We start from the raw sequence: 22147 nt of genomic DNA on the forward strand, positions 1-22147 counted from the left end.
AGAAGGAAATGGCGAACCACTCTAGTATCTCTGCCAAGAAAACTCCAAATAGGAGTCCTGAAGAGTCAGGCATGACTGAAACAACTGAACAACAAAGAATTTTGATAGGAATGAAAATATCAATCCCCACAATGAAATAAAACATTAAATCTTTGGGTTGATTCAGTTTTACCACTGTCAAATAAATCCAGTCATAACATTGTGTGGAACTAAGGCAGCCCCTGAAAGATAGACAGCAGGTGTCAGCCAAACCAAATAAGTATTTATTGAGTACCTACCATATGCTTGTGAAAGATGCCAAAGAAACACAAGGCATATATGATCACAGCCCACAAAGAAATAACCATCTAGACGGGAGTTCTTTCTGGAAAACAAGGTCAATAGTTCACAGTATTTTCAATGTCCTTTTTGGCAAGGAGAATATATCCTGGATTATAAAGAGCCAGATTCTTATTTTTTTCCTCCCAATGAAGTCAACATCCTTCTCTTTCTTTATGTGAGAAGAAATAGCTTCTGTGAGAGCAGAGTAGTTCTGAACTAGCATGTTGTACTTGAAGTCCCCAGTCCATTATAGTAGAATTGTTTCAGGGAAGAGAAAAGAGACCATCAGATAGATTCAAAAGGCTCTTTAAGTCATCAAACACTCTTAAACCAGATCTCCCTTTCTGTGACAGACTAGGATGCCTTAAACTTACAGTCAGTTATTCTATAGCAGATAATTTTAGTGAAATCTTTTTTATCTAGTGAAATAAATTTATTCTGAAATCTCCCTAAAGTGTGTCTTTGATTGTGTCAAGGTACCTGGTTAGTTACTGCTTCTAAATACATTTGTGCATCCTCGACTTCATCATCTCTCTTGTCCTTGAAAGGAATGCAGTTGCCCCCAATTTTCAGCCCTAATATGGTCCTGCAAAATGAGCATTGTAGAAGTATGGATTTGACAAACTATGTTTTGTGCAAAGTTATGTTTATCTTGTCCATTAATTTGTTTGGTAGAATCTTTTCTTAAATTTCAGCAAGAAAAGAATCAAATAACTCTCAGTGCTTCTGTTTTTACGTTTTTTAATGGATATATCTATTCAGACAACTCCATTTTGACCTGTTAAGCAGGATATACCTTGTTGGGAAATTCTTACAGGGTCCTGTTAAATGTTTAAACATATGCTAGCAGTCGGAGTTTCCATAATGTAATCTAAGCAATCATTTCCTGGTGAGCTTCCAAAGGTGCTGAGTCATGGATCTGGCTTGCTACCAGGAAAAAATTTTTAAAAAAGAATTTCTATCCTCAGAAAAGCAGGACAAATCACCTCCACAAGTAGATGTTCAATGAATACAGTTCTAACTTTGACACAATATCAAATGAAATAGAAAATGACAAGATAAGTCCTGAAAGCTCAAGATCATAGACAATCCCTTCCTGTCCTTGCAGATTAGTGCCAATGAATGGAATACTGGACCTAGAGTCAGGAAGATCTGAATTCATATTCTGCTGTAGACACTTACCAGCCATGTGACACTTGGCAAGTAACTTAACCTCTGCCTGTAACCTAATCTGTAAAATGAAGATAATAATGTCACCTACCTCCCAAGGTTGCTGTGAGGATAAAAAGAGATATTTCTAAAGGAATTTGCAAACCTTAAATTATTATATAAATAGTATATAATTATATAAATAATAACTACTTATTTTCTTCATCATCATTGTCATTATTTTTATTAACCCCTTCATCCAAATTAAGCTGCAAAATGTGAAATCTTTCACATAAATCAATATCCTTCTGGTATCTGCACTAGAAAATAGAGGCCTATGTGTTGTCTAGTGACTTGACCAAGGAAATCATTAGCTTTCAGTTCTTTCTGAGTCATGTTTTATAACTCTTTCAATCCCCAGAAATGTTCTTAACTGGCATTTTGATCTACACTCTAAAATATTATACCATTCTCAAGAAAAAAAAAAGACAGTTTACAGAAATGACAGCTCATATGAGAATTAAACTCTTATCATTATCTCTTCATTTTATACCTACTATCAACTGTGGGGAAAGAGCTTTTAAATCTCTAAGTTCGGAGCCAGTTTTTACTCTGAACATAATAATGAAGCAGCTTGCTGTTTTTCCATTCCAAACTATTTCAGTCTTTTCATGTGCCTCTTCCAGTTCAAAACAAAACAAAACCAACAACAAAAACTCCACAGCAACCCACCACCATTTTGTAGATTGTCCAGATTCCCCAAACGTACCCTGCCAAATTGGAACAAGCCTCACGCATTGTGTCCAATATGACTAGTTGAAATGAATGCAAATATTGTAAAACTTCATTCATTTGGATTAGTGATTAAGGACAATCCTATCCTAAGTAAGATAAATTTCTAAAAGAAACAATTTTGTTATAATGACAAATTTTTAAAACTATAGTCTAATATACAAATGGATACTGTAAATCAGATGAGATAAACTAAGGAAGCATTTCAATTTATGATAGAATTCTCTAACTTAACCTCTCTACATATGACATTATAGATTATGTTATATCTGATGCCATTCCTTTTAATTCATTATTGTTCATCCTTCATTCTTGAAGAGGACCAATGATATCATGAGGGTGATGCCTTGACTTTCATGTGAATTGATTTTAACTGAGGTAAAGTTGTGCCAAGTTTTCAGCCTCACTCTGTCCTTGAGAGTCATCAAAGTCCAGTGGCAAGACAAAAGTTGAGATGACTAATGCTTGCTTCTTTAATTCATTAAGCATGTATTAAACATCTCTTCATTGCAAAGAAAGAGACAGCATAGCTTAAATGATAGAAAGCTGGCCTTGAAGACATGCAGATCTGGGTTCAGATACCGACTCTAACATATATTATACTTACTATATGACCCTAGGCGAGTCACTGAACATCTTTGTAATCTAGACAACTCTTTAAAAAGGATTCTAACTTGAAGAGAAGATTCCAATCCATATCAGCTATATTCAAAAAAGAAAAGAAAATGTTTCAGTCTGTATAAAGCCAAGTACAAGCAGCTCTCCTGAGGACTGCTGCTGCTGTGAATAGATTTAAGGTTCTGATCTCATAGTCTAGTGAACTCTTTATTTATTCAGCAATAAACTAAAGTAAAACATTCACACAAATGGAAGTTCAACATTCACAATGATATAACATAACAACTTACTACTACTTAAATTGGTCATATATTCTTAAACAAAAGATATCATTCAGTAAGTCACAATCTGAATCAATCAGTATAAAGTACCAATATAAAGTCTTCTTTCATATTGATTGGAGACTGGCTTCTAATCATCCTTACCTGAATTATCCTTAAGGAGCAATCATCCTTCAAGGAGTACAAAATACAAAGTACAAAGGTCTCCCACCCCCTAGGTCACAGATAAACCATGATCTTCTAAGTCAGCACTAAGTACCCAAAGAAAGGTCCTTTCATCTTGACTCCAGGCTGACTCCCAAACTCCATCGTTCCTCTTCCATGCTCCCAGCTCTTGTCTGAATTCACCCAACCATCACCTGGATTCACAGGTAGGCAGCTTCCAGGTAGCTCCTGGTCCAGCTCCTGGTGTAGTTCCTGGTCCAGCTCCTAGTTCAGCTCCTGGTCCAACTCCACACATCAAGTTTAGCAGAGTTACAACAATGTTCACACTTTGCCAGCACTATCATCAATTCACTTTCTTCCTGTGAAATAAACACAGACCAGCAGACAGGGCCTCTGTTTGAAAAATCAACATAAATCATCAGTAATGTCCCAGGACCTCTGAAAACATCAGTAAAACCCTCCTGTAGGACTTCTGTAAACAGACAGCAAGAAAGTCCTCTTTCAGGGCTTCTGAACCAGCAGTAAGATCCCAGGGCTTCTGAAAAAGCAGCAACATCCTCTATCCTCAGACAGGTCTGACAAAGTAACATCAGCACAGACAAAGTACCAACAACATTACAGACATTCTTCGTCCAGTCCCAGCAATGCTTGAGCTTTTATATAATCAGCTTCTCCCTGTTCCACCCTCCTCTTATATCCTTCCTTTGCCAAGTTCCTCCCACTGTGGGCTTCACAGGTTCTGTTTCTAAAGAAGACTTGATATAATCACAGGTGAGGTTCAAAGGCACTTGTAGAACTGAAACAAGGAGCTAAGTACTCCTTTGCTTACCATTACAGTCTGCACTCTTGAGTCTGTCATTTGTCTGTCTGGAGATAAATGGCATGTTTCATCATGCGTGTCCTAGAATCATGGCTAGTCATTGTGTTGATCATAGTGACTAAGTCTTTTTGTTGTTATGGTATGAATTGTTCCCCTGGTTCTGCTCACTTTCGTACAAGTCTCCCCAAATTTCTCTGAATCACCATTTTCATCATTTCCTACAGCACAATAACATTCCATCACATTCATATAGGAATGGCTACTGAGGTTTGACCTAGCAGCTAAAAAGGGGGAAGTCAAAGAAAACTTGACTTTTGATAATGGATAACTAGAAGAATGATCTTCCCTCTGACAGAAGTAGAAAAATCAAGGAGAACTGATGTTAGAGAATGTCATACATCATCATTCATTTAGTTCTTTAAGCTATATAGTTATGTAGAAAAAGAGACACTACTTCTGTTATGTTTCAATACCAGAGTATCTCCAATTATTTCAAGAGATAACATGAAATTGTCATCAAATCTTTGAAGTGAAATTTAGATTCATTTTCATTTTAAAGATAAATATATGGCATAAAGCACAGGAAAAAATGAGTATTTGTGTGGGAGAATAATTGTGAAAACATAGGAATGGTTTATAATGATTAGTCCCCAGATAAATTTTCTTGGCTAATTAAATTAAGCACTCTTTACCATTTTCTGTATAGGTATGTTTAAGTATGTAGCCTGAATTATCTTTGAAAATGAACCAGAACAGTATCAGCTAAGGTTAAATAAATAGGTAGCAGAGTGTTCCACTTCAATCCAGATTATATGGGTTTAGCCCTGACTCTAGTTATCTGTATAACTGTGTGAGTAAGTAACTTAATTTTTTTTTACCCTAGTTTTCTCTTCTTTTCAATGGGAAAAATACTCCCTGTTTCACCTCCTCTCATTTTTGTTATGAATATCAAACATATATGAACTCATAAGAAGCAATTGTTAAGAAAGGAGACATTGGGGCGGAGCCAAGATGGTGGAGTAGAAGCAGGACCTCCCCACTGCTCTGGCTTCCACCTTCCCCAATCCATGTAAAAGGGGACTCTAAACAAACTTTGGAGCTACAGAACCCACCAAATGACACAGAGAAGCTAACGTCCTGCTAAGCACAGCACGGCAGGCTGGCAAGAATCAGCCAGAGCAGTGCTCTGGGAGCCGAGCCCAGCCGTACCCAAGGCCTTAGCACCAGGGCGGGCCTGACTGGCTGCCAGCCAGAGGGACTCCAGATCAGCAGCATCTGTGGCCCTTTCCAGATTTATCAAACATAGATGTGCAGGACAAAGTGAGAGGTCAGTGCAGTCTGGACTTTGGGACCCAGTAAGTGGGAGGGCGTGGCTTTTGCCCCCAGGGCGAAAAGCTGCTGAGATGCCGGCACAGCCAGCCAGCGCCACATGGCAGCCTCAGTTCCTGGCCTGCAGAGTGTAGGGGGACCAAGCACCAGTCTGAGTGATATCGCTCTTCTTTAACCTTCTTGGATCTGGATTGCAGTCTAGGGTAGAGGTCCTGGGGGATGTGTCCAGCTTGCCAGAGCATGTGGAGACCTCAAAGAGGGCACCCATCTAATACCTCCGGCAGCTGAGAAAAACCCAGCATTTAGGACGAAAGCTCCCCTGTCTGGTGGCAGAGTCCTACTGTGGCAAAAAGCACAGGGGTCAAGTGACTGAGGGATAACATGACCAGGCAAAGGAAACAAAGCAGACAGAAGATTCCAACATTACACTCCTATTTTGGTGACAAAAAGGAGCAAAGCATGGAACAGGAGGAAGACAGTGAAGTCAGAACTCCTGCGCCAAAAGCTTCAAAGGAAAATACGAGCTGATTACAGGCCATAGAGGACCTTAAGAAAGAACCTGATAAGAGAAGTGGAGGAAAAATTGGGAAGAGAAATGAGAACAATGCAAGAAAATTATGAATTGAGAGTCAACAGCCTGACTGAGGAAAATCACAGCTTAAAAAACAGACTAACTCAAATGGCAAAAGAGGCTCAAAAAGGCAATGAGGAGAAGAATGTGTTAAAAAGTCAAATTTGCCAGATGGAAAAAGAATCTCAAAAGCTCACTGAGGAGAATCATTGCTTCAGAATTACATTGGAGCAAATGGAAACTAATGACTTTATGAGAAATCAAGATGCTGTTAAACAGATCCAAACAAATGAAAGAATAGAAGGCAATGTGAAATATCTCATGGGAAAAACCACTGACCTTGGAAAATAGATCCAAGAGAGATAATTCAAAAATTATTGGACTACCTGAAAGCCATGATCAAAGTAAGAACCTAGAAATCATCCTCCAGGGAAGTTCTCAAAGAAAATTACCCTGATGTTTTAGAACCAGAGGGCAAAATAGAGGTTGAAAGAATCCACCAATTACCTCCTAAAAAAGATACCCAAAAGAAAACTCCTAGGAATGTTATGGCCAGGTTCTGGAATTCGCAGATTAAGGAGAGAATATTTCAAGCAGCCAGGAAGAAACAATTTGAATATTGTGGAAACACAATCAGGATAACCCAGGATCTGGCAGCTTCTACACTGAGGGATAGAAGGGCTTGGAATATGATATTCCGGAGGTCAAAGGACCTGGGATTAAAACCAAGAATCACCTACCCAGCAAAATTGAGTATCATGTTTCAGGGGAAAATATGGTCATTCAGTGGAATAGAGGACTTTCAAGCATTCTTGCTAATAAAAACCAGAGTTGAATAGAAAATTTGACATTGAGATACAAAAAGGAAGGCATGAGAAGGTAAACAGGGAAAAGAAATCATAAGGAACTTATCAAAGTCGAACTATTAACATTCCTACATGGAAAAACAATAATTGTAACTTATGAAACTTTTCTCAGTAGTTGAAGGGAATAGAAATATATATATATATGAGGGTATATGGGCATATGAATACATATGTGAATGTGTGTATATATGTTTACAGGTATACATAGATAGAGGGCACAGGACAAATTGAACAGGAAGGGATGATACTTAAAAGGTGAAATTAAGAGGTGAGAGAGGAATATAATGAGAGGAGATGGTGAGAGACAAAATGGGGTAAACTATCATATAGAAGAGGCAAGGGAAAATGGTTACAGTGGAGGGGAAGAATAGGAAGGCAAAAGGGAATGGGTCAACCATATTCTCATCGAATTTGGCTTGGGGAGGGAATGAAATACACCCAAATAGGGTATCTCACCCTATAGGAGAGTAGGGGGGAAGGGGATGAGAGGGGGAATGATGGAATGGAGGGCAGGCTGGGGGGGGGGAAGTTGGAAGGAGCCACCTTTGAAAAGGAACAGGATCAAAGTAGAGAATAGAACAAGTGGGAGGTGGGATAGGAGGGAGGGAAATATAGTCAGTCTTTTACTATATATATATACTATGTTATTATTTTGCATTAGCCACACATGTACAACCTATACTGAACTGCTTATCTTCCCAGTAAGGGTGGGTGACAAGGGAGGAAGGGAATGAATCTGGAATTCAAAGTTTTAAAATCAAATATTTAAATATATATATATATATATATATATACTATTATTAATACTATTTTACTTGTAATTGGGAAATAAGATATACAGGCACTAGGGCATAGAGATCCACTGGAAAAGTTGAAAGGGGTATGGGAGAAATATGGGAGAGAGCAGATTGGAGGAGGGGATATTCTGTGGGACTGCTATTTTGGGGCAGTGGGTAGGGGAAAAACGGGGACAAAATTTGTAACTCAAAATCTGGAGGAAATGAATGATGTAAATCAGAAGAAATAAAAAGAACTGCAAAGAAAGGAGACACCGAGAGAGTGTGGTATCTTTGAAACCAGATAGAAGAGCGTATACGTGTTGAAATGGTGGTGATTAGTGTTGAATGCTGTGGATAGGTCAATGGGATTGTGTTCAGAGACAGAAAAAAATCATTGCATTTGATAATTAAAAGAGCACTGCGTACCTAAGTGAGTTTATAGTAGTGTAGATTAAGAGCTAGAAGAGATATTAGAAGCCTGTTTTAGGGCTTCTAATGAGAAGATTGAGGCAGTAATTTACTCATGGTCACAAAACTGTTACCTATCTGAGTCAGGACTTGAACTCAGATCTTCCCAATTCCAAGTCCAGCACTCTATCTACTATGTAACCTAATGCCTTCTACAAAGTTTTGAAGGCAGATGCTAGTTTATCAAGAGCAAGCAAAGAAGTAGAGGTAAAACATTTTTCCAAATAAGGTGGTCATGAAAATGAAGAGATAGATGGAATAGTATTTTTAAAAGAGGAAAAAGTAAAGTTTTTGGTGTTTTTTTTTTTTTAAGGATTCAGAGGACGAACACATTAGGTGCAAATAGGAAAGAGTCAGTAGAGGGAGAAATTAAAAATGCCAGAGGACACCTAAGTAGATGAAATTAAAAAAAAAAAGGTAGAAAGAATAGCCTTTCTAAATAGTAGTCATTTCTGAGAAATGAGGGAAGGAGGAGAGAATTGATAATGAGAGTAGAAAATAGAAACTGATGTTTGATGTTATAGAAAAGATGGAAGTTTAAGAATTCATATTAGATGACTTCAGACTTCTTCATGGACAAGATTATATGCTTGTGAATGTGGAAATGGTTAGGAGATTTGAGAAAATTTCAGTTCAGTTTAACAAACAACTATTAAATTTCCACTGTATAGTATGATGTGCTAGGAAGTAGTGCACTAAGAAAAAAAGAATCCAGTTACTGCCCTCTAGTAGCTTACTTATTTATATATAATTACATATATTATGATATATGATATTGTAATGATTGTTATATATACATATTATTACATATTTTTAAGAAATACAATACAAGCACTAGCAACAGGGGTAGTCAGAAAAGACTTTGTATAGAAGAATGGCACCTGAATTGAGCCTTGAAGTAAGTGAAAGATTCCAAGGAGGGGTTATCAGTAGGAAGAGGATTAGAACAGTAATTGTGGGAAATGAGAAAGAAATCAATGAATAATGAGTAAGATTGCTGACAGTCAGAGAAGGCTCAGCTGAAGTCATTGCAAAAGAAATTTCTTTTCAATGAAAAATAAGCACCTTATTCTTTCTCCACTGACATTCCACATCATGGAATCAGAGGTTAAGAAATAAATCCACTGTGTAGATATTACACAGCATTGAGGGTTAGCAAGCCAAAATGAATGAAGTTCAAGGGCACAACCGATTCTAAGGAGTGGGAAATTTAGTGGTCACTGAAATTATTGATGGTAGAATCAGAATTGGGGTGAGATGCTAGAGCTACCAGATTAGAAGAGTTTATCTGGGTGATTAGAGAGGGATGGAGAAACCAGAAGTCATAATGATTGGGAAGAGCAGATTTAGTAAGAGTGAGGAAGTGAAAGGGATGGAAGAATTAAACTGTGATATTTTAGAATTTACCTTCTTAGAGGGAATGCAATTCCATGTCATGTAGGGTCTAAATTTTGACCATATTATATAGAAGAGACAAAGAAAAGGAAGTTGTTGCAAATGAGGAGTTTAAGGATCTGTTGGGTCAGGATGGAGTTGACTCCACCTATATGGTTGGGGTCATCTTCAGTGATGAAGAGCACAATCTCATTCATGATCTTGTGGGAAATGATTATTTCTTCCTTATTAATCAATTATTATCAGGGGGAGGAGGGGAGGGAATCCATTTTTTTTCTTTCTATTTATTTCTTCATTTGCCTCTCAAGGACATTTCTGACCTTGCCCAAAAGTTTACCCCAGCCAAACCATCTTATCTAGATGGAATTCTTACCCCACCTTTGTTCTTTGTTCACTGACTGGGTGGAGGATAGATCCTTTTGTAATGATTGACCAAGGTCAGAGTGGTCTGATTTGAAATGAGTCTCTCTTTGTCCATGTGATTAGAATCAGGTACCCAGCCCCTCATTAGAATAGGTCTATATTCTCATTATAATATTCATTCTCTCATTATTTGTTGATTTCTGCCTATTGAGAACACCCACTCTATGGGTATTTAAGTGTTGAGAGGTCTCCATGGTTCATCTTTGGTTTATGAAAGTCAAATAATTATCATTTTATTAATTATCTTATAGCCATAATTAATAAAATCAGTTGTTAATTACCCAGAAACTATGTCTCTGAAAACTTTTCACATGTCACAATCTCTGTGCTGTTCTTGTTTGGGGTCTTCTATAAAAACACCACATGGGTGTAGAGCCAATGCAATATTCACAGCACTAACAGCAACTATGAATATGCTGGCATAGTACTCAATCACAAAGTATAACAGACTTTTCATATAGAAGACAGAAGCAAAACATTTATTCAGATACCAGAGAGCCAAATCCCAACCCAAGGAAACCAAATCTACCATAGGCACAAAAAAGTTAATATACCATAGCACAGCGGGGAGCCACACCATTCTTTAGCCTTCCCACAAAGAAACACTCACAAGCCTAGCTGTCTTCTTGGGTGTGTCCTGTCTTCCCTCCAGCTCTAACTGCTCTGAATCCCAGCTTCCTGTGGGCTCTCTTCCACCCTTCATCAAATTCCTCCCACCTCCATGTGATTACATTTGGTCTTTTGGGAGTAAGGAGGATCTTCAAATTCTCTTAGCCCCTATTAAGATGCAGGAAGATCTTCAGATTCCCATTATCATTGCAGCGGGGGTTCCCAAGTGTTTTCCTCTAAATCTCAATATATAGAGTATACAGCCAGAACCTATGGACTGTCTGCTCTTGTCACATAACCAGCCCTCCTTTTCCAGTCTTGGTTGGTAATAAACTGCACTTCTTGGTTGGTAATATGTTGCAGCCTTCTCAGTCCCATTCAATGTGCCACTAATGTACTTTGGGTGATCTTCACTTAATCCATAAAAGATTGTATTATCCCATAACTTGCAGCCACATAAGGGCTTATCAACATGAATATGTAAGTTTCCAAGAATGCTGTTAGTGGAGCAGGGAGAAGAAGATATAACACTGAACCAAATGTATGAATGACTGAGGAAGATGGAAGAGTGATCTGGAGGTCCATAGAGAATATCAGTGGTCAAGTAGCTAGGTTATTTTAAGAAAAGAATGAATTTTGTAAGAGGGAAGTTTATGAAAGGAATAGGACAAAAAATATCCTAGGAATACCAGCATTACATTTGTTCATTCCTTTGTTTCTTTGGCTGGTAGGATGGGAGGGAAAGGAACAGTCTTGCAACACGTGGTGTCTTCACAGAAAAGCCAGCTTTCAGTCAAAATTAGGATTTGGAATAGGCACTTAAGGAAAATATCTAGGATGAAGGAGAATTTGTATAAAATAGAGGCAGAGTACTCCAAAGTTTTGTGAAGTGGGCTTAGGTAATGGAGAAATAGGGGAGAAATGGATTTGGGAAGGAGTAACCTCGTATTTGCAAGAAAAATAGAGGTAGCTTGGTGTAATGGAGTCAGAAAAACCTGAACTTGTTCCAGGCAATTTACTAGAATTTATTTGCCCACTAAATATTAGACAGTTATAGTGTAGTGTAAGGCATTCCCAAACCAGGAGTTCCCTAGACTGAGGGAATCACAGACCTAATAATTCAAGTTTACATACATTTATATAAAACATACTCAGAAGTAATTCTCAAATCTCCTTTGAGGCTTTTTATGAGGGGTGTGGGGGGGCTGCTATTTATTATGTTAATAATGAGCAAATTGAAATGAAATAATTTGCTCGATCGTACAGTGTGTCAGACTGAGTGGCATCAAAGTAAATGGCTATAACCACAACCTAGCAATTCAACTTTCTTATTTCTGTCATGCTTAGTTTGTTTTCTCTATGAAATATAAGCCTTTAAAATGGATTTTAACTATTTCTAACTCATATTTGAAATTCCTAGGATTTTGAAACAAAATGTCCTTTTCTTCAGACCTCTTATTATATGTCTAGAAAATTGTTTTTTAGTTAATTCTTTTACAGTAAGAAAAAAAGTAGGAAAAAAAGTTGAAACTAAAAGTAATAAGACTTTTATATTACATTTGCAAGCATTGTGATGTTCTGGGATCTTTTATTGTTTCCTCCTCTAATTATTTATAGCAAAAGTCACCATCAGAATCCTTTCTTGGCCGAGAGAAAAGATCCAATTCTCAGTCATATATCGGACGACCAATTGAGCTTGACAAGATCTTACTGTCCAAGGTTAAAGTACCTCACACCTTTGTCATCCACTCCTACACACGACCAACAGTATGCCAGTATTGCAAGAAGCTTCTCAAAGGGCTTTTCAGACAGGGCTTACAGTGTAAAGGTAAGGAAGCAGTTATTTTTGGAAGAATTTCTCAAGGTAAATAAGAATTGAAAATCCAAGTTTACCAGTTAAACTCTTGAGTACTTTCAGCTATCCATCAATCTGAAATCAACCAACAAGCATCAGGTGCTCACTATTTGCCAGACATAGAGTGAAGTACATGTTTTTTTGTTACACAATTCTCCAGTGCATGAGTCCATGCATTCTTATTTCTGTCATTCTGATCAGATTGTAGATTCAACTGCCACAAGCGCTGTGCACCCAAAGTACCAAACAACTGCCTGGGTGAAGTCGCCATTAATGGAGGTAGGTTGAAAGAATCAATTTTCTTGGGTTCTACAAATGAACAGATGTTGTATCCTTGATTCTTCCCTGCTAGGTAAAGAGAATCTTTTACTGAGTGATTTTTCTCCTCCCACAGCTAAATTCTCTGATCTGCCTAATGTGAATTAATACCTGGGCTTAGCATTTCCAGCTCAACTGAGCACATTCCAGGAGTGTATTCATTTTAGTGCATTAAGCTTCCCAAAAAAAGGTCACAAGTTCTGAAATAATAGAGAATACAGTGCATCCATTGATGTTTTAATGGTGGTCTTAAATACTAATTACTAATGAGCTTTCACATCTCTCCTAGATCAGAACCCTGTTCAGTCTGAATGGTAATATATAAACCTTAGGGTCAGGATTGCCTACATGTTACAGTTATTGATCTGCCCCTTCCCTCCACCCAGTCATTTCCCCCACAGAGATAATACACTCAACAGTCTTCCCTAGAGGAAGAAGAAGAAAGTGGCTATACTATCAACCACAGGCAAATAATCATCTTGCAAAGGCAACTTCCCAAGGTTCAAAATACCAGCATAGGTGCTCTCCATTTTATTCATTGAAAAATTAAGAACAGAGAAGATCAAAATATGACATCATTCAAAATACAGCATTTACTAAATGTGATTAAATACTCTCCAAGTACTACCTGATTTAATCAAGTACTACCCCACCCGTGGATCACAATTGAATCTACCCCAGAGTTACAACAAGCTTAAGCACAGCACTTACTACCCAAATGGAGGTCTTTTCTTCATCAAGTTCTGAGCAATCTTTGTTCCTGGGGAGACAAAGCTTAGCAAGGCCACAAAATACATTGCCAGTCTCTTCATTAATTCATTCTCTGTCTGCAGAACAGTCCTAGGACCCCTGAAAACATTAGCAAAACCCTCTTCCAGGATTTCTGTAAACATACAACAAGAAAATCCTTCTTCAGGGCTTCTGAACCAACAGCCAGGTTCCAAGCCCTCTGCAACAACAGGACTGTCCTTCACCAGTGGACAAATCTGGCAAAACAACATCAAAACGGACAGACAAAGTACCAGCATAACAGCCATGTCTCCTCAGTCCTTGGCAGCTCTGGGTGGCAGCTCTCAAAAGTCCTGGGCAATTCAAAGTGGCCCTCAGCAATCCTCTTAGTCTCTCCCTGCCTCCAAGATGCTGCTTCCAAAAAGTTCTTCTGCCTCTTCTCTTGTGTCTCTCCAAATCTACGTCACCAGCTCCTCCCAGTTCAGCCCTCTCTTTTCACATCAACAAGTCCATCCCACAAGTGGGATTAACAAGCTCTGGGTTTTAACACAATCAAACCAAAAACCAAGCCAATACAGGGGAATCTTTAAATTACATTACTATTACAGTGGTGCAGTGAATAGAGCACCCACCCTAGAGTCAGGAGGACCTGAGTTCAAATTTGGCCTCAGACACTTAACACTTTACTAGCCATGTGACTTTTGGCAAGTCACTTAACCACAATTGCCCTGCCTTCCCCCCTCTAAAAAGTAAAATAAATTTAAAGATTTTGAGTTCTAAATTTTCTCCCCTTCCTTCTCCTCCCCCCTCTCAAAGATGGCATACAATCTGATATAGGCTCTACATATACATTCATATTAAACTTATTTTCACATTAGTCATGTTGTAAAGAAGAATTAGTACCAGTGGGAGAAACCAACAAAATGAGATTGTCAGGGAGTTCATTAAGAAAAAAAAAATCCTCCTTTTGGACTTCTTTTTAGAACTTGGAACACGGAATAAAAAAATTGTGAAGGGAGTCAGCATGGTGGAGTAACAGGTGTTCTACAGTCATATGATTTTGATTCAAATCTCACCTCTGACACTTCCTGCCTGAATAACCTTGGACAAGTCACATAACTTCCTTGATCCTTAGGGTTTTTTTAATCTTTATAGGAGGGAGTTGGTCTAGAGGACTTCTTATTTCTCTTCCAGCTCTAAATCCATGATCTAATCTGTTCATCTGTGATCTAATACAGATCACTCACTCTCAAGAAGAAGAAAAAAATAATAAAAACCTAAATCTTCTTTACAGAGATTCCCATACCATGCCAATAGCTCTCAGGATAGCATTCCCACAGACAAGTTTCCTAAAACAGTAAAGTATTTCATGCCCTTGAGTAAATTTCATATCTGTTTTCCAGTACTTAAGGGTAACAAAATAATGCTCAAAACATGATAGAGGAAATGGGTTGAGTGTTTTATTAAATATTGTAAGAATTCTGTGGTGCAGGCAAAGATATGGTTCCTTTACTTGGAAGACCTCCATTACTTGGAGACTCCAAGACCTCCTTTACTTGGACACAAATTTATTTTACCTGGAAGGAAAAGGTGGGGGTAGTTCTCTAAGAAAACATTCCAGTGTTGCCTTTTGGCATTTAGTTCTCTGAATTAACTGCCAAAATTGAGAGGTTGGCAATTTTCCCACTTCCTATAGTGTGGTGTTGACTCTGTGTCAAGCATAGTGAATATCAGGGTAGGTTTGACAGCTACAACTGTGGGAGAACAGAGCTATTTCAGAGATGCTGTTGATTGCTTTGAAAATGTTATTTCCCATACAAGCTGAAAAATCTGGTAAACTCTCAATTTACCTACTTTTTGTAACATGGCAGATTGGTATTCCTAATCAATCAATTTCTTATTTTAAAATAAACACTTTACATTACTACTTAATGATGTATTATTTTCATCAACTGCTAAATATTTAGGACTATGTCATTTTACATTTTGAATATGTCAGAAATTTAAGGGCAGTTTCTTAAATGACCTCTTTTTTCTTAGAAATAGCAATTAAAAAGTATCAACCGCATCAACTAATGAGTCTGATTGTCCTCCCCACTGGGTAACAAGCTATACAAGCATACTCTGGGATCCCCTGTGTACTTCTGCTTGTCAGAGTAGAGACAAAGGAAAATTAGATCTATTGGTGTGTTAAGTGACCTCCTATCCTTTTTTTGTCTGCTGTCACCTTTACAAATGACACATTTTCTCTATTTTTTTCCCATGGCACTCCACATGAGTAGGCCAAGGCAACTCAAGCATCTGCCATTTGAAAACAAACAAATATTATCTTTTCCCATTAGACATAGATTCCCAGGAAAATAAAGTAAAAGAGAATAAGGAACTACTTATAAATATCTTTTAGGATTACTAATTGATTTTCATTAGGCATGCTCAGTTTTATTTTAGCCCCTTGCCCCATGGGTCAATGTTTATTTTCATGGTTGACTTAATCCAATTTTCCAGATTTGCTTAGCCCTGGGGCAGAGTCTGATGTGGTCATGGAAGAAGGAAGTGATGACAATGATAGTGAAAGAAATAGTGGCCTCATGGATGACATGGAGGAATCAATGGTCCAGGATTCTGAGACAGCCATGACAGGATGCCACAGTGACAATGGAGATGTGCAGGACCCAGATCAAGACCATGATGATTCAAACAGAATGATCAGGTGAGAAGCCCTAGGACTCCTGCCTACTGTTTCAGAGTAAAATAGTAGAATCAGAAGCTTTAAACTCTTATCTCAGAGATATTTTAAAGGTATTGATAGATCTGGAATTGTGTAGAGGGCCAACACTGAAGTCAGGAAAACCTGCCTCTGATGTATATTAGCTACAGAACTTGGGCAGGTTACTTAAATCTCAGTAATCTAGGCAACTGAAGACTAAATTATAGGAGCAATGGTCAGTTTTCACACTGAGAATTCTCCACACAAATGAAATCATAGGTCTGAAAACCAGGCCCTTCTCCAAATTTTTTTCACATATACCTTGTTAGTACAGTGGAGAGAATGCCAGGCCTGTAGTCAGGAAGACTGGAATTCAAATATGAACTCAGACACTAGCCATGAGACCCTGGGCAAGTCACTTAACCTTTATTTCCCTCAGTTTCTTCATCTATAAAACAGGGATGATAATAGCAGCAGCTTCCCAAGCTTGTTGTGAGGATCAAATGAAATAACAATTGTTAAGTGCTTAGCACAGTGCCTGACACATAATAAGCTTTATATAAAAGTTAGATAGCTATTAAAATAATTTACCCTGTTTCTATTCACATTTGTGAAATAGTTGTATACTTTGATTGGGAAGTCTTTATTCCTGATATGTCATTGAATTCAGTTAAAACATCGAATGCTAAAAAAATAAAAAATAATTTAAGAAAATTAAAAAATAAAATACTAAATACTTATTAAGTCCACATGTGGCATTGTACTAAGTTCTAGGAGAGACATGAAGTTTGATCAGTAAGACATGGTCCTTGTCTTCATGGGAACAGAATGATTTGTTTGAGGGATTAGACACAAAAAGATATATATCCATTACATGAATAAGTTGCGAGATCAGTGTCTGAGAGTTACAAAACAACTTTACATATATTGTGGAATGCTCTGTGCCCATTTGTTTCCAAAATTTCCTCATAATTTGCTGACTACGGGATTAGTTAACAACTATTGAAAAATATCCATCAAGAGATACAAAGATGTGGTGTCTGTTTCTTTCAGTATTTTTACAAGATCTATATTATCAATTAATACTGATACAAATATAAGAGCAGTATCACCATGTTATCTAATAACATCTATCACTATAATTTCATATTTTAAGCAAATATTCTGTAGGATTGATTAGTTATCTCCCCTGATGAAAATACGATTTTATTCAATTATAGAAAGCAGTTGTTTTATTCACCTGTTGTTCAAGTCTTCTCAACATCAAATATATAATAGTAGGATAACATCTTATCCCAGCATCATTTCTATCAACTCAAATCAATATACAAATAATAATTATATCAAAAAGAAGAATTGTTCCAAGAGTAGTAATGATCATTATAGTAATGCCTTAGTGTTTATGAAAACTTTCCCCTTAACCACCCTGTGAGGTAGTCTAAAGATTGTTATCCACATTTTACAGCTTAAGAAAAACTCAGCTTCAAAAAGTTTAAGCGATTTGCCCACACATAATCTATTATAAATCAAAAATTGTGTTCCTCTTTGCTTATTGAACAAATTCATTCATTGCCAAAATCAATTCAATTCAACAAGCAAAATTTATGTGCCTACTATGTGTGAGAGACTATGTTTGAGTCCTAGAATTATGAAGATAAAAGCAAAGTCATCCTTACCTTTAAGGTTCTCTTCTACTGAGAGAATTAAATGTGTAATGCAAAGTAATTCCAGGAAAAGAAGAGAATTAGCTACTGGGATAAAGAAAAGACTTATTTATGAGAGGATCCTGAAGTCAGGGATTTAAGAGACAAAGATGGTGTTAGTGTGTGTGTTGTGTGTGTGTGTGAAAAAGAGAGAGAAGGGGACAAAGAATTGAAGGATTCATATATAAGGTTACACTAATAAAATTCTTAGAACCCACCAACCATTGCCAAATAATCCATTAACACAACTTGTCTTGTTATTTTATGCACTAGGAGAGTTCTGTCCCCTGACCATCTGTCACTTAAATGCATGCATGCCTTTAGTAACTATGGCCTCTGGGAAAGACAAAGTAGAAGAATCAAAACAAATCTATCACAAGGACTGAAAAAGCAACTCAGAGATTCAAACCTGAGTCTGCTGACATTTAGTCCCATGTGACACTGGTCAATCAAATGACTTCTCTAAGGATCAGTTACCTCATTTGGAATGAGGGATTTAGACTATGTCATCTCTAAGACCTTTCTAGCTTTAGTATTCTGTGATCTGGAGCCTATTAATAAGGAGACAATTGCATCATTCTCATATATGAAAAACATCACATTTCTAGTAGGAGGCACTCTTTTCAAAACAGATCCATGTTCCAATTAACAAGATTGGATAATATAAAATATAAACAAATTAGACATATCCTGAAATAGCTCATAAAGATGTTAACATCTCTGCATAGAGGAATAGGGTTTAGACATTTGATTTCATTGATACTGAGAGCTCCAGGATGTGGGGACTCCTATGGGTAGTCTGGCACCTTCTCTGAAGTTTATATTCTTAGAGAGTTTCATAGAGCAGTGAGAGGTGGTTAAGTAAGTAAGTCACCAGGATTTGTCAAAGATGGGACATAAACTCAGGTGTTCAGACAAAGCTACATAGTTATTTGCATAATTAGTTCTAAGTATTGCACCCCTGCACCAAGACAGTAATATATTTAAGCCCAAAATTCAGGTATTTATTAGATGTTCATTAGTTTTAATATGCAGATAGGAAGTTAGTTCTAGCCTTCAGTATAATCTACCTCTGTAGGTATGTGCAGGGCTAATGACAACTATCCAGGTTTGTTTTAGTGGGAACTATCGGATCACTTTAGTACTTCATGTCTGAAAAAAGATACACATATAATTATATTACAGATATGTATTAATAAATGCATATATGTATACCTTTGAATGATAAATGGATCTATATATGGAAATATTTCTTCCCTAAAATATTTTTACTTTTCTCCAAGCCCATCAACCAGTAACAATATTCCTCTCATGAGAGTGGTTCAATCTGTCAAACATACAAAAAGGAAAAGCAGCACAGTAATGAAGGAAGGATGGATGGTTCACTACACAAGCAAAGACACACTGGTAAGAATCATTGTGTGCAAAGTCTTCTCTTTTCGATCTGGTCCTAATTATCTAAGTTGCAACTGCTTTATAAATGATGCTTGATGCTTAACGTTTGAGCCACAGGGAGTGAACCTCGACCTACCTGTCAGGAGAGAATTAGTTTAAACACACAGCTAATCTGTAGGTGTCAGATACAGTCGAGAAAGCAATTGTATTAGGGAAAAAAATGTGGAAAGAAGTTCCCAGAAAACAAGATCATTTATTCTTTTGCTTAAGATGTTCTGCAAAACAGCTCTAACTTTTGCCTGTCAATTTTCTGGCAGTCATAAAAGCCATTGTACGTGTTTCAGGTACACTCCTACATGTTCCAGGCTTTTAAATGAAACATGACATATTAGGAAGGATAAGAATGTAGTTAAACCCACCTGTGTACTTCCTGAATCATTAATGTGTTATTTTGCTGTCTGACCAGTCCTGTAGAGTCATAGTCCTCTGTGTAATTGTTTTATCGATCAGAAGAACAGTTAGCACCCACCTATTCTTAGACACTTCAGTTTATTTCATAACTTTGATTTTCTTGTATTCCTAACAGAATATAAGAGTGATAATTAGATTATCTTCCCAAAGAGCAACTAATAACTGATCATTATATTGACCAGTAACACACTATTGGTTGATAGTTCAAATCTGCAATTTGACCAGTGTAGGGAACAGGGTGGTGGCAAAGCTAGTGTGTGGCAATTAGAACTCCAACCCAGATCTCTCTGACTCCCAAGCCACCCAGCTCTTTCCACTAGGAAACACTGACTCTCAATCTAATGTTACTATTTTCCAAAAATAAAATGAAATAATCTGATGAACTATAGAAAGAAATGCCATGTGGAAATCTCAGGATTAATTATATTATTTTTTAATATTATAATATTACAAATTATACTTTATGTTCTATCTCTCTTATTCTTTTCAAAAAGAGTTTAAAAAGCTCACCAAATTTAGCCAATTAAAGTTTGAACATAAATTCTTATTTTTTCTTTATAATAGTCTTTATACCAAGAGCTAGTATTATCACAGTGCATAGCAGATTGGCCTTACCCAGGTCAGGAAAATCTTGGTTAATATTTTCCCTCTATCACATACTAGCTTTGTGGCCCTGGATAAGTACTTAACTTTTCAGGACCTCAGGCTACAGTATACTACTTTAGTTTATGGAAGAGATTTTTGAGGTGTATCAGTGCAGAGTTCTCCATAACATGAAAAGAGTTCCAGATGCAAAAATGCCATTAGAACTACTTCTAATTCTGCTTTAAATTTAATTCTACAGTACTTTTAATTTTGCTCAGAATTATTTATCTACTTTGAAAACTCCTGGCTTATTGGTATATATCACAACACACCAAGTAATCTCAAGGAGAGATTACAGCATGAACATGTAAATATATTTAGATAAATTCATTGTGGAATGTGCTAAATATGGCAGAAAGTGAATAACATCTTAGAAAATGAAAATGACCATATCCAAAAGAGTAGGAAACAACATATTTCTGATTTGTATTTCAGGATCAGCTGCTTATGTGTGGTCGGGTCATCTGCTGGTTAAAGCAAAGGGCAAAATTAATCTCAAACTGGTGAGGGGGAAATTATGAGAGTAGAAAATATCTAATTATAATAGCATCAGTATGATTTATTTAAAAAGACTGTTGACTATGAAATGTGGAAATGAATAAAAATATATTGATATAGATTTTCACCATTTCTTAGGGAATTTTAACTTAGGTAAAATAATCTCCACAATGTAGAGGCCAAAAAGAAACCTAAACTTCTTCTGTCAGCATTTAATCACCTTGTAAAGAGGAGAGGCATGGAAGCCAAGGACAACTGGTCTGTAATATGATCTCATTTACAAGACATAGAAGGATGACAGGATGATGGGCAAAATAGTAAGAAGCAATGGAGGGGAAAATAAACCTGTAGAAAGCTAGCTGGAAGAATCTAAACAGTAATTTCCCATATGAAATATGCTTCACATAAATAATAATAGGAGAAATGTAAATTAAAACAACTCAAGTTTCGCCTCATACCCAGCAAATAGATAAAAATGGCCAAAAAGAAAAAAAAAACTAGCAGTATTGAAGGCACTGTGAAAAGACAGGCACAGGAGTATATTGTTGGTTAAGTTGTGAAGTGATCTCTTCCATTCTAGAATGGAATGGAATTATTCTGAAAAAAAAACCTTAAGAATTGTGTACTATTTATGCCTTGTCACTCAGAAAGTCTATTCTTTTATCTAGGTCATGGGACCCAAGGAGTTCAAAAACAGGGGAAAAAAAGATTCCATAAACACCAAAGTGTATACAGAAGCATTTTTTTCATTGTATGGTTCGGTCATTTTTCAGTTCTGTCCAACTCTTACACCATTTGTGGTTTTCTTGTCAAAGACACAGGAGTGGTTTGCCATTTCCTTCTGCAGCTCATTTTACAGATGAGGAAACTGAGGCAAACAGAGTTGAGTGACTTGCTCAAGATGACACATCTGGGAAGGGTCTGAGGTTAGATTTGGACTCAAACAAGTGAATTTTTCTCACTCCAGGACTGGCACTCTATCCATTGCACCACCTAGCTACCTATACTAGCACTTTTATGTGGTAGTAAGTACTAGAAACAAAGTGAGTACCAATTGATTAGTTACTGGGCTGACCCAACTCTGGTATTTGAATGTAATAAATTTTTCCTACTATGTAATAAGAAAGGAAGACTGTAAGAAATTGAGAAAAAACAAGGTAAGATTTGTGTGAACTGATACAATGAAATAACCATTAACCTGAAGAATAATATACAGCGTTACTACAGTCATTCAAATGAA

The 22147-nt window shown here is 37.0% G+C and overlaps 1 protein-coding gene and 1 long non-coding RNA gene across 4 annotated transcripts in view; one reads left to right on the forward strand and one right to left on the reverse strand.

Moving 5' to 3' along the window:
* LOC138175534 (uncharacterized) overlaps nucleotides 1-18034 on the reverse strand; it is a 71393-nt gene extending 53359 nt beyond the window's left edge. For 2 of the 3 annotated variants that reach the window (XR_011172027.1, XR_011172026.1), the window contains exon 1: nucleotides 17872-18034. This is a non-coding gene — a long non-coding RNA (uncharacterized lncRNA). Of the gene's footprint in view, nucleotides 1-3074; nucleotides 3720-17871 lie in introns of those variants that run through there. The other variant, XR_011172025.1, reaches the window with a different exon arrangement.
* Nucleotides 1-22147, forward strand: part of PRKD1 (protein kinase D1) — a 430367-nt gene that overhangs the window by 326990 nt on the left and 81230 nt on the right. The window contains exons 5-8 of the mRNA XM_069106011.1: nucleotides 12204-12414; nucleotides 12643-12720; nucleotides 15994-16198; nucleotides 19182-19305. Of these exons, the coding sequence (XP_068962112.1) occupies nucleotides 12204-12414; nucleotides 12643-12720; nucleotides 15994-16198; nucleotides 19182-19305 (618 nt within the window). The remainder of the gene's footprint in view (nucleotides 1-12203; nucleotides 12415-12642; nucleotides 12721-15993; nucleotides 16199-19181; nucleotides 19306-22147) is intronic.

The sequence above is a fragment of the Petaurus breviceps genome, unplaced genomic scaffold (genome assembly GCF_028583685.1).
Source record: "Petaurus breviceps papuanus isolate PSGF00001 unplaced genomic scaffold, PetGlider_PUasm1.0 77, whole genome shotgun sequence".
Classification (NCBI taxonomy): domain Eukaryota; kingdom Metazoa; phylum Chordata; class Mammalia; order Diprotodontia; family Petauridae; genus Petaurus; species Petaurus breviceps.